At 60.4% G+C, this 11,588-nt stretch overlaps 1 protein-coding gene across 3 annotated transcripts; it reads left to right on the top strand.

Moving 5' to 3' along the window:
* Positions 1-381: 381 nt before the first annotated feature.
* On the top strand, positions 382-6,462 carry FADD (Fas associated via death domain). Of its 3 annotated transcripts, none has more exons than XM_059399166.1 (3): positions 382-1,111; positions 2,892-3,025; positions 5,944-6,462. In XM_059399166.1, the coding sequence occupies exons 1-3, from the start codon at positions 826-828 to the stop codon at positions 6,022-6,024; spliced, it is 501 nt and encodes a 166-aa protein (XP_059255149.1). In that variant the 5' UTR covers positions 382-825; the 3' UTR covers positions 6,025-6,462. The 3 variants fall into 3 exon arrangements, 2 of the variants coding, with proteins under 2 accessions (XP_059255149.1, XP_059255139.1); XR_009404245.1 differs by having other exon boundaries at positions 405-1,111; positions 2,892-3,598; positions 5,944-6,031; XM_059399156.1 differs by lacking the exon at positions 5,944-6,462 and having other exon boundaries at positions 405-1,111; positions 2,892-4,054.
* Positions 6,463-11,588: the final 5,126 nt, after the last annotated feature.

Raw genomic sequence — 11,588 nt, 5'->3', positions numbered from 1 at the left:
CCCCGCACCTGGCCCCGCACCTGGTCCCCGCACCTGGTCCCGCACCTGGTCCCGCACCCGCACCTGCACCTGCACCTGCACCTGCGCAGTGAAGCCTGCTCCGACCGCCGGCTGCGTTCGTGCCCCGCCTCCGCCCCGCCCATCCCCTCGTCGCCTGTGCCCTGGCTCTTCCGAACGTCGGGCCGACCGCACGACTTTCTTATCTGCATCCCGTAAGCTCGGGTGCCGATGACGTAACTCCCCGCCGGTGGACAGTTCCGCTCTTTGCTCCCAAGTGTGCTCCCAGCACTTGCTGCCCGGCACACAGCAGGCGCTCATTGGATACTAAAGGCAGGCGAACGCGCAAATGACCGTCGCTTGAGAAATGAAATTTTAATGAAATTAAACCTCAAACGTCCGACAAACCTCGGCCCAGCCTTTCCCGCACCGAGAGGCACTCTCCGCAATGTTATCAAGAAATGCCTTTATTCTCGGCACCCGCGGTGCAACCCTGCCCGGGGAACGCAGGTCCCCGCTCTCGGCTCGCTCCCGGGTCCCGGGGCCACAGTACCGCACTGGGCGGTAGACGGTCGGCAGGGCGCAGGCGCAGAAGCCCTCCAGCCGGCCGTCGCGAGCTCTCCGGGAACGCCCCCTGGCGGCCGCGGGGCACTCCCGGGCGGAAACGGCTACAGCGGGGCCAGAGCCGCATGCGCGTGTCCCGGAGTTCTCGCGAGACCGCGGGGGCGTGGGCGTGGGCGCGGACTTCCGGCGGCGCGAGCGCAGTGACGCGGAGACCCGGCGGCGGGGAGGCCGGCGGGGCGGGGCGGGGCTCGGGCGGCCGCCGCCATGGACCCGTTCCTGGTGCTGCTGCACTCGGTGTCCACCGGCCTGTCGGACGACGAGCTGGCCGAGCTCAAGTTCCTGTGCCGGGCCCGCGTGGGCAAGCGGAAGCTGGAGAGCGTGCGCTGCGGCCTGGACCTGTTCGCGGTGCTGCTGGAGCAGAACGAGCTGGACGCCGAGCGCCCCGAGCTGCTGCGCGAGCTGCTCGCGTCGCTGCGGCGCCACGACCTGCTGCGGCGCCTGGACGCCTTCGAGGCGGGCGCGGCGGGCAGGGCCCCGCCGGAGGAGCGAGGTGGGCGCCGGGGGCGCGGCGCGGCGCGGCCCGGGAAGCCGGGGGGGCCGGGCCCGTGCGCCCCGCGGCGGCTCGGCCGGGCCGCCGCTGCTTTCGTTCCGCCTCTGGGGGCGCCCCACGGGCGTCCTGGCCGCGGAGGACCGGGAGTGGCTGTCGCCCGGCGGCCTAGGCCTCGGGGTGGCCCTGTGCTCGGGCTCTGCGCTCGGTCCCTCTCGGTGTCTTACAGGCCCGCGGGCCGGAGCTGGGAGCGGCAGGGAGGAGCCCGAGATGCGCGGCCCGTTGCGGGCTGGGGCCAACCGAGGCAGCCGCGGCGGGCGGGCCGCATTAGCCCTACCCGTCTCTGACCAAGGCCCTTCGGCGTGGCTTCCTACCCTGTGCGCACGCACCGCCTCTTTCCTCCCTCCCCTGGGGCTTGCACAGGCCTCGGGGAGTGAAAATGAGACCTGGGCAGAGCAGGGCGCCTCAGCCACAGCCCTGTGTTCTCAGAGCCCTGGGAGGGGTGCTGGGGAGTGCTCTGGGGACACCTCTCATAGGCTGGAAGCTCTCGCCTGGCATCCGCCCTTTGGTCACCAGGTCAGAAAGGGTAGATCGGGAGCAGCACGGGTGTTGCTCCCTAAAGACTCATGCTTACTGGTGCAGATGGGGACGAGACTGCTGTGCCTGGGGTCAGTCAGATTCAGACTTCCTGTCCAGACGCACGCACACATACCCCTGTGTAAGCATACACACACGCACACCAGGCCGTGGAACTAGGACAGGACGTAGAAGAGCTGCGTGTTCAAGGACATTGAGCAGGGGGAGATTGGGGACATAATACATTTAGAAGGCCGTGCACACACCACAGATCCGTCCGTCTATGCGTGTACATAACGGTGTGTTGCAAGAGAACGCACCGGAGATTACCAGGTAGGGGTGGGTTGATGAGGGCCCGTCCTGTATTACTCTCGCTCAGAAGACGGGGTAGCGTCCTGGTCGGGTGGACGGGCACCAGGCTCGTCAGGGTTTCACTTTCTAGCTGTGCCGTTGTCTAGCTGCATGGCATCAGGAAAATACTCCTCTTCCCTGTGCCTCAGTTTCCCTCTCTGTACCATTGGTCACAGTAACACAAGGGCCCGCTTGCCCACCTGCAGGGGACGGAGGAGTCGGCACACAGGCTGACAGCATCTTGGGGGTCTGTAGCTGACACACATTTGCTGGGGCCCTCTGAGCTGCATTTTGCCCTTTTTCTCTGCTCACTACCTCCATTCCAGAAACCACCTGTGAGGGTCGGTAGTGCCCCACCTGCTGGTCTCAGTCCTGACCTTTCCACCAATGAGAACACGATGGCCACGGACCAAACGCTGGTGGTCAGTCCAGGCAGCTTCCAAAGTAAGAACTGGGGTGTTTTCGTGCCCCAGGGCTGCCATATAAAGGACCGCAACTCAGGGCCTTGAAGTGACTTGGAACTGATTCCTTCGCAGTTCCGGAGCCAGAAGTCAAAGGTCAAGCTGTCAGCAGAGCCGGGCTTCCTCTGGAGGCTGCAGGACAGCATCCTTCAACCTCTTCCAGAATGTGGCGGCTCGGGACATTCTTTGGCCACTGGAGTGGGCTGGCGGCAGGACTGGAGGCCCCCCTCAGGCTTTCTCTGACCTTCCCCTGGCCCCCTACTGCTGCGTGACCCCAGCCTCTGCAGGAGGACCTCTCGTGTCCCCAGCACTGAGAAGCGCTTTGGGAATATGGGGTTACTCGTCCCCAAACGTGTCCCCCAAACCTCTGGTAAATCCTTTTCTTCTTCCCCCAGACCTGCGTGCCGCGTTTGACATCGTCTGTGATAACGTGGGGAGGGACTGGAGAAGACTGGCCCGGCACCTTCACGTGACAGACACCAAGATCGATGCCATCGAGGAGAAGTATCCCCGCAACCTGACTGAGCAGGTGAGGGAGTCGCTGAGAGTCTGGAAGAGCGCCGAGAGAGAGGACGCGACGGTGTCCCACCTGGTGAGGGCGCTCAGGGCCTGCCAGCTGAACCTGGTGGCCGACCTCGTCCTGGAGGATCAGCAGGCCCGGGAGAACGAGACTGCGGGCAGTGGAGGTGGGGACAAGAGCCCCGCCGAGTCTCTGACGTCCTGGGATTCGAATGGGCCTGCCTTGGGGGGCCCCTGGTGACCCAGCTGCTCTTCTCCAGGGGCCCGAGGGCGTCCACGCAGCCCGAACTTGGGTCCCCCACCACCACCAAAGTTGACCAAGTGCCTTCCACGTGCCGGTGCTATGATGACCTAACAGGGAGCCAGGACAAGGGACCTCGGCGCTCTAGCCACTGCTGGCTTCACGGAGTGGTGCCCGGGGGGTTCAGCCGCCTGCAGTTCCTTTCATTGGTGCCTCCGGATCGCCCTTGAGAGGGAGAGTCTGTTGTCCCGTGAGATAGTCCTGCACGAGGAAGTTTTGGATCCATGCCCAGCAGGTAGAAGGAACGTCAACGTCCTGGTGCTCAGTGCTGTTACTCAGCAGGTGGGGACCGTGTGCCGTCCGCGGCTAGACAGTGTCCGTAGCAATGGGAGAGCCGGGGGTGGAGCCAAGGCTATCGGGCTCCAGAGCCCACGCGGTGACCACTGGGTCACTCGGTTGCTGCCACGGTTGGCCAGAGGCTTTGAGGTCATCGGCTAGACCCGTACACCAGGGCAGGCGGTATGGAGGTCCCTGGTGGGCTCATGGCCCTTGAGGGTGTCCGGGGGGCTAGTAAGACTCGTGAGAACGGCCTGCGATAGGCTCGTTGGGTGCTCGGGCAGTGGGTGCCCTCGGTGCTTCACCAGTGGGAGTTCTTAGAAATACGGTGACTTCTGTGATGCCGCAGTTTGCTGGTTTGTATCAAAATCACTATTCTGATAACAGGATCCTGTAATCTTAAAAAGTGGTCTTTCTGCTTTTACGGTAATCCTATTAAAGCTTTTTCCTTTACGGTGGAAAGCTCCATGACCCAGAATTTTACATTCCTTTTGAGGATTACTTCATTTCTCATACTCTTGAAAGTCCCATTGTGTCGATTTCAGTACCCTGGGCCGCTTCTCTTAGGCTGAACCGTGAGCAGGGCGGCCGGACTCCTAACAGCTCCAGGAGCCGCTGACCAGGGGCCTCACAGAGTGGTCGGCTAGAGGCCACCTTCTGCCAGCTTTGAGCCCACCTGCTACTGAGCGGCATCAGAGAGCCGGGTGGCCGTCCCTTGTTCGGGCCTTTGGCTGTGACCTTGGGAGAGCCCCACATGAGGTCCTGGCCGCATTGTCCTGCTAAGCTACAGACCAGCCTTGGAGTCCCTGCACGCCTTTAGCAAGTCCGTACTGATGCCAGGCGGGGCGAGGGCCGGGGCCACCGCAGGAAATGAGAGAGCTGTGGCCCTGCTCTGTGGACCTCAAGCTCCGGACCAGAAATCCAGGCATTAGGCAGAGCATAAGCTCAGGGTGCTGTTGAGGCACTGAGCCCGTGGCACGGCCTGGCCCTGTGTCATGCGCTGTCCGTGTCCTTACCCCCCGCCCCCAGCCAGCCATCGCCCCTGCTTTGCAGACCCTGGGGCCGAGCTAGTTCTGTGGATAGTAGACAGGGCAGCGCTGTCCATAAATGTTAGGAGCTCGGCTGGGCCGCTTTGGGAAGTAGGTTTGCTGAAAGCTATGTCCGTGTTTCTGGAACACAGGCAGGTTTCAGCAGTCTCCCATTCCCTCCTGGCTTATGAGATAAGCTACTGAAAGGGTGAATGTGGAACATTGTGACCTGTGCCCTACATCCCCCCATGTGCCTCTCACAGCCGGAAAGACACCCCCCAGCCATCCCTCACACCACGTGTTGTGATAGAGGCTTCAATGACCTGTGATTTCTGCACCCGCGGGCAGCGAGCAGACAGGGCCTGGTCCCCAGCTCTGCCACCAGCTTGTTCCTATGGCCCATCTCTCAGTCCCATGGTTGTGAAGGCACCGGGTACCCCCATCCCCCGGCACTCACATCCCTGACCTCCACAGAGAGCAGCTCCTGGCCACATGGTGAGGGAGAAGGAGCAGGGTCCTGGAGCAGCCACGCGGATCGCGAGGCCGGGAACTGAGTTCGAGACCTGAGCCTTGATCGTGAGGCCAGGAACGGAGTTCGAGATGACGGGCGAGGAGTGTCTCCACCCTGTGTGGCTAGGCTCTGCACGCCGCCCGCTTGCCACCCGCTTGCCGGGGCCTGGAGGTGGCCCCCGCCACCGCCCCACATGAGGGCGGAGCCATAGAGCCTGGTGATGGGGCTGCGCGTGCATAAGCAGCTGTCCCCAGAGATGCTGGCTCAGAGCCAGATGGAGGCACCGGTCTGTTCGGCCAGTTCGCACATCTGTGGGCTGGAGGCTTCCAGCCTCGCCAGCACGGCACCGGGCTCAGAGCCATGACAGTGGGACACGCAGCCTGCCCTTGGGAAGCACAGTTTCCCTTCTTCATGAAGCAAAAGGAGACGTGTGACAAAAGTCAACGCAAGCATGCAGTAAAAACGCAAACACTTACATGGACCCTGGAAATGGAAAGATGCACGGCAAGGGTTGGAGAATGATGGTTTGGTTTGGTTTGGTTTGGTTTTAAAGATTTTATTTATTTATTTGACAGACAGAGATTACAAGCAGGCAGAGAGGCAGGCAGAGAGAGAGGAGGAAGCAGGCTCCTCACTGAGCAGAGAGCCCGATGTGGGGCTCGATCCCAGGACCCTGGGACCATGACCTGAGCCGAAGGCAGAGGCTTTAACCCACTGAGCCACCCAGGCGCCCCAAATGATGGTTTTTTAAAGATACTTATACTTTCTGTGTTTTCTACATTTTCTATAATGTGTTTTCATTGTCCCCCCAGATATACTTGCGTGGGAGTGTCTCCAGCGAGGCACAGAGCATGGGGTCCTCCGCTGACTCTGCCCCTCGTGGCTTCCCCTAAAAAGGGACATTTTGGTAAATCTCAAGTGCTTGCCCAGGCCTGTAGCAGCTAGCTCCTCAGGCACCTTGGAATAAGCAGTGACATTCTGCCCAGAGCCCCGGAGCTTCTGTCCCTCGGGCTCTCACTGCAGTGGGGCCAGCCCGGGGCCGCTGGCCCCAAGATGTTGCTTGTCACCCTCACGTCTCAGCGTTTTCTCCACGGTTGAGCTGAACCACGGCTGCAAGGGAGCAGGTGTTCTGGGGCGGGTCTGACTGGCCGCTGAGTGGAACTAGGACCTTTGCGACGGGACCAGTGACGCCCTGCCCTGGATCGGGGAGCGGCTACATTTTCTAGAGGAATCTCCCATGGGAAACTCCCGAAAAACAATTCATGTTCCGTTTAGATTTTTTTGTAAGACTTTTTCTTGAAATGTGTACTTCCAGTAAAGTTTGCACACGAGTCCTGTGGTTTACTTGAAAGTTTGAGTTAGAGGCACAGTTTGCCTTAGTTCTTCTCTCGAGAAAGACGGGGGAAAGGTCCACTTGTGCATGCTTTCAGGCCAACAAAGGGGGGGTTGGTCAAGTGCTTCCTGGAGCAGAGAGCCAGCTCCCTGGTTTCGGGGCCCCCAGACTTCCCGGCTTCCCACCCACCCCCTCTGCCCTCTCACCCCAGCCAGCCCTGCTGGGCTCTGGACATGCGCACACACAGAGCTCTGACCGGCCCGTCCAGGCCCTTCCAAACACTTGCAGTGGGGCAGGCTCGAGGCAGACCCTCCCCCATCCCTTCTCCTCTGGGGCATTTGATGTTTGTCTTGATGATCGCAGGACATTTTCTCCTGCCGGTTCGTCCTCTGGCCCCCGCATCTCAGACCCACTCCCTGTCCCCGCACTCCTAGAACCCTCTTCCCGCTCGGCACCCAAGGAAGCCAGGCCCTCCGCCTCACGCGCCGGGTGGCCAGTGCGGCCACATGGTTCCCTAAAGCCCCAAACCCTTATTGTCAGCTGCCAAGGGGCCACACCTTTTGCCTCGTAAGTGCAGGTTCGCCGACCCAGGGGTCGGGCCGTGGGCGTCGTGGCGGTCAGGCATTATTCTGCCCGTGGCCCGCACATCCGGTTCTGTGCTTGGTACCACGATCCGCCCAGTTGCCAAAGGTGCAGACTGAGCCCCCTCCCCGGGGCGGCTCCTTCCCAGCCGCCCACCCACATCCTCTCCTGCCCCCCCCCCCCGGAGCCCCATCTGTTCTCTCAAGGCCCCCCCCCCCCGCCCGTCATCCCCCCGACGCGAGCAGGATCTGACGACAGCCCCTGACTCTCCTCAGCCGCCGGCTCTCCGCGTCTGTTTCAGTTTTGTGTTTGGATTTCCGTGATCCCGACTGAGTCACCTTGCCCGGGGCTTTCTAGCCGCGTGACGTGGTGTGTTGTGCTCGGGCCCCACGGGCAAGCAGGCCGGGCGCAGCGTGTGCTCACGTGAAGACGGCCAGTCACCGCCGTGTGCTGATAGAGGCCGGACTTCCTTCTGCAGGGAGCACCGGCCGCGGACGTCCCCTTCCATCAAAGAAGCCTTGTGTCTTAAGTCCCCGACCAAGTGACAGCCGGCAGGAGTAATGCTCACTGCGTCGTCCCCCAGGAACAGAGACGGGTTCAGTGCCTGAAAGGCCCTCCCCGAGCCGCAGCTCCGTCTGTCTGTGGATGGAGCTTTCATGGCACGGCTTGAAGAGAAACACACCCCGACCCTCCGGGTCACCCAAGGCATCGGGCAGGTACAAGACCTCCTCATCCCCCAAACCGCCTGTCGGTGCAAACGGTGTGGATTTACTCAGTGGCCCTCAAAAGTGGCTGTAAGGGTGCGTTGTGTTGTATATTTTACCACAAAAAAGCCTACCTCAAATTAAATTAACTCTACGTTTCGTTGTGATGTTAATCTCGACCCTGTGTGTCTTGTGGGCTCTTCGCTCCCAGACTGATCCTTTTACTGATGTTTGGTAGTTCTCGAGGCTCAGAAGCACGAGGTCGTATCTGACGCCACGTCTGTCTGTATCAAGGTAGCGTCATCGTAAGACCTTGCTCATCGCCGGGAGACCAGTTCCCTGCCGCTCTTCCCAGAGGGGTTTCTGGCTAGAAAAACCCAGCTCCAGGAGTCCCCAGGCCCCTCAGGATCACAGTGCCCAGGAGAGCCACCCAGCCCCACGCACCTCATTCCTGAACCCCCATCCCCAGTCCTTACTGGGCCTAAGGCCCCGCTCAGACACCCAGTCTGATGGCAGCCTTGCCTGACCCCCCAGTCCCAGGGCACACGCAGAGGGGCAGTCAGGCTGGGGCGAATGCGGGCGAGCAAGCAGCGTTCTCCCGGGGGCGAGGCTGCCCCTCTGCCCATCGCCGACGCCAGCACCCCCAGCCAGCCTTCCCTCGGGGACCAAGCCCCGGGATTTGCCCTTCACAGTGCCTAGTCCCAGGGAGGTCCATCCAGGGATCCCAAGGAGGTGTCTCCCACCCCCTGAGTCACCAGAGACCACCCCCCCAAGGGTCCCTGTCTGTAGGCAGGGTCGATCCGCACACACAAGAGCACACACAGCCCTTCGCAGCAGGCTGTCTGCTTCATCCCTCAGCCCATTCGTCCGTCCGTGCGCTCACTCTCCGTTCTTAGCAAAGGGCCAGTGGCTTGACCTTCTAGCTGAGTGATGCCCCCCACCCCCAGCAGAGCACCTCCCACCCCCCTTTCTTACCTGATCGGACCCTCTCCCAGGGTCGCTGCAAGGTTCAAAGAGATGAGATGTGGTGTCTGGGAGTGACTGGCACATTGCGAAGGTCACTAAGTTTCCTCTTAAGGGTTGCTGAGTGACTGCGTGTTTTATTTACTTTTTTTTTTTAAAGATTTTATTTATTTGTCAGAAAGAGGGAGAGAGAGTGAGCACAGGCAGACAGAGAGGCAGGCAGAGGCAGAGGGAGAAGCAGGCTCCCTGCCGAGCAAGGAGCCCGATGCGGGACTCAATCCCAGGACGCCAGGATCATGACCTGAGCCGAAGGCAGCTGCTTAACCAACTGAGCCACCCAGGCATCCCTACTTTTTTTTTTAAGATTTTATTTATTTGACAGACAGAGGACACAAGTAGGCAGAGAGGCAGGCAGAGAGAGAGGAGGAAGCAGGCTCCCTGCTTGAGCAGAGAGCCCGATGCAGGGCTCGATCCCAGGACCCTAAGATCATGACCTGAGCCGAAGGCAGCGGCTTAACCCACTGAGCCACCCAGGCGCCCCTGACTATGTGTTTTTGTTTGTTTGGTTGGTTTTTTTTAAAGATTCTATTCATTTATTTGACACACAGAGAGCCAGAAAGCACAAGTGGGGGGAATGGCAGAGGGAGAAGGAGGAAGCAGGCTCCCCGCTGAGCAGAGAGCCCGATGCGGGACTCGATCCCAGGACCCTGGGATCATGACCTGAGCTGAAGGCAGACACTTAACCGACTGAGCCAGCCAGGCGCCCCGACTATGTGTTTTTAAAGGCCTTGCCCTTACACCAGCTTGGCTGGGTCAAAATGTTCTCAAATCAGGTTCCATCCTGAAGCTCTTCGGAGGCACTGAGGCTGCGTGGGGAAGCCGCCCGAGTCCTATGAGGGATTTGATATTAGGAAAGAGGAGTCCTGTGTCCTCTGACTCCACTGAGAGCCCAGACTGTAAACCAGAGACTACAGGAAATGAGATTAAGGTACAAAGATGGGCAGGCCTGGGACATGAGGCCGCTTTCCCCTTCCACGGAGGCATGGCCTCGGAGAGGGCCGGCCTCCAGAGCCCACTGCCCATGTTCAAGTGCCAGCTCCGCTGTGTGTCCAGCTCTTAGAAGTGCAGGGCGAGCAGCGGGGGGCCCTGCGACTCCAGCCACAGCGCTGCCCAGAGACGCAGCTCACCGAGTCCTTGGACCAGCCCGATCTGCCCGGCTCCCTGTCCCAGGAGCGGACACTTGCGTTTCAAAAATTTTAAGCCTGTTTGATTGAATTTTCTGGTATTTGTAGTGAAGGTGATCACACAGGAATTTAGAATATGATAAAGATGGTGTTTCAGATTAGAAAAAAATTCAGCTGTGGGGCCGGGTGAGCAGGGGGAGGTCTGCGGTGAGGTCTGGGACAGGAAGGAGAGGGCCGTCAGACGAAAGACCTCGCTCCGGCCACTTAGAGAGCTGGAATGTCTGCTTGTCAGGAAAACATGACGGTCGCCCCCACCCCTTATCCGTGGTTTCCCGCCCCTCCAGTTACTCCCGCCAGCAGTGCTCCTGGCGAGGTGATCCTCCTGCTGGCGACCCGACACCGCATCCCCTCTGCCCTGTCGCCGTGTGGGCCCGAGGAGCAGGGCGGGGACGGTGCAAGCCATTTTGAGATTGGGGCTCGTTCACGTACCTGTCAACTGCCGTACATTGTAATGTCCCTTTTTGTTTGGTTGTTCATCTCCGAATGCACCTAATCTAGAAGTGAAACTTGTCCCAGGTGTGTATGTGTAGATAACAATGCGGGGGTTCAATATCACCCAGGGGTTCAGGCGTCCACGGGGAGGGTTGGACAGAGAAGTTTGGAAGGCAGGTGTTCATAGACGAAGGAACTCAAGTTTACGGTAAAGATCCTGTTCAATGTCATTCACCTGTTTGCTTTTGAACAAGTGTTTGCTGAACACCTACTACATGATCGACAATGCCTGGACCCTTTGGGCCAGCTGCTTTCATGGAACTTTCGTTCTAGCGGAAGAGACACACAGACATCCGCGTGGGATCCCGAGTGGAGGGGAGGCCCGCAGGACCCGAGGGAAGACTGCCCAGGGCTGGGCAGACGCAGCAGCCTCCCAGAGGGACAAAGGCCAAGGGGCAGGGAGCGGCTGGGAAGGGCAGGGATACGGCCTGTCGCACGGATTGGCAACAGCGCCAGCTCTAAGGTTCCCTGGAGCAGCTCTGCACGAGTCGTAGGGCACTGTGGCCCCTCTTAGGTCTCCGGGCCTCCCACTGCCCTAACCACCTTGTTCAGTGGCCGGAGTCCCTCCGAGCTCTGCTCCCTTCTGTTTTTCACTTCTGTTTTGCAGCTAGAACTGCCACGAGTTTGGCTTCTGTCCTAAAAGCCCGGGGAAGGCCCTGTAGAGGCCCAGTCGGAGGCTTTGTGATCAGATTTAAATTTTTCAAGCTCCAGCTGCGGGATGGACTGGGAGGTACTGGTGGGGCCATGGGAGCTGGTCCAGAGACAACTGGCCCAGGCCAGGTGGGGGATGATGGGGATGATGGAGGGGGCCTTGGGCTTGTGTGGTGCTGGAGCAGCCGGCAGGAGTGGTCCCCAGCTGGGGTCTGGCATGTGTACGGGGCGCGAGACAGGGAGGTGCCCTGGAGGCTCAAGGAGGTATCCAGTCGGCAAAGACGTGCCGCACAGGCCTGGCGCGAGAACTTCGTGAGTGTGTGGGTGCCGGCTGTCCAGGGAGGCGCAGGGGCCAGACCCTGGAAGGAGGGGGTGCCAGGCCTGTGGGGACAGGGAGAAGCAGCAGCCTTGTAGCTGCCCGCCGTCCCTGATTCCACCCCCCAACCCCCCAAGAATCTTCTAGAGCCGGTTCCAACTGCAGATACCAG

The sequence above is a fragment of the Mustela nigripes genome, chromosome 1, assembly GCF_022355385.1.
Source record: "Mustela nigripes isolate SB6536 chromosome 1, MUSNIG.SB6536, whole genome shotgun sequence".
Lineage (NCBI taxonomy): Eukaryota > Metazoa > Chordata > Mammalia > Carnivora > Mustelidae > Mustela > Mustela nigripes.
Note: the sequence above shows the minus strand (reverse complement) of the source record. Positions and strands in the feature narration are given on the sequence as shown.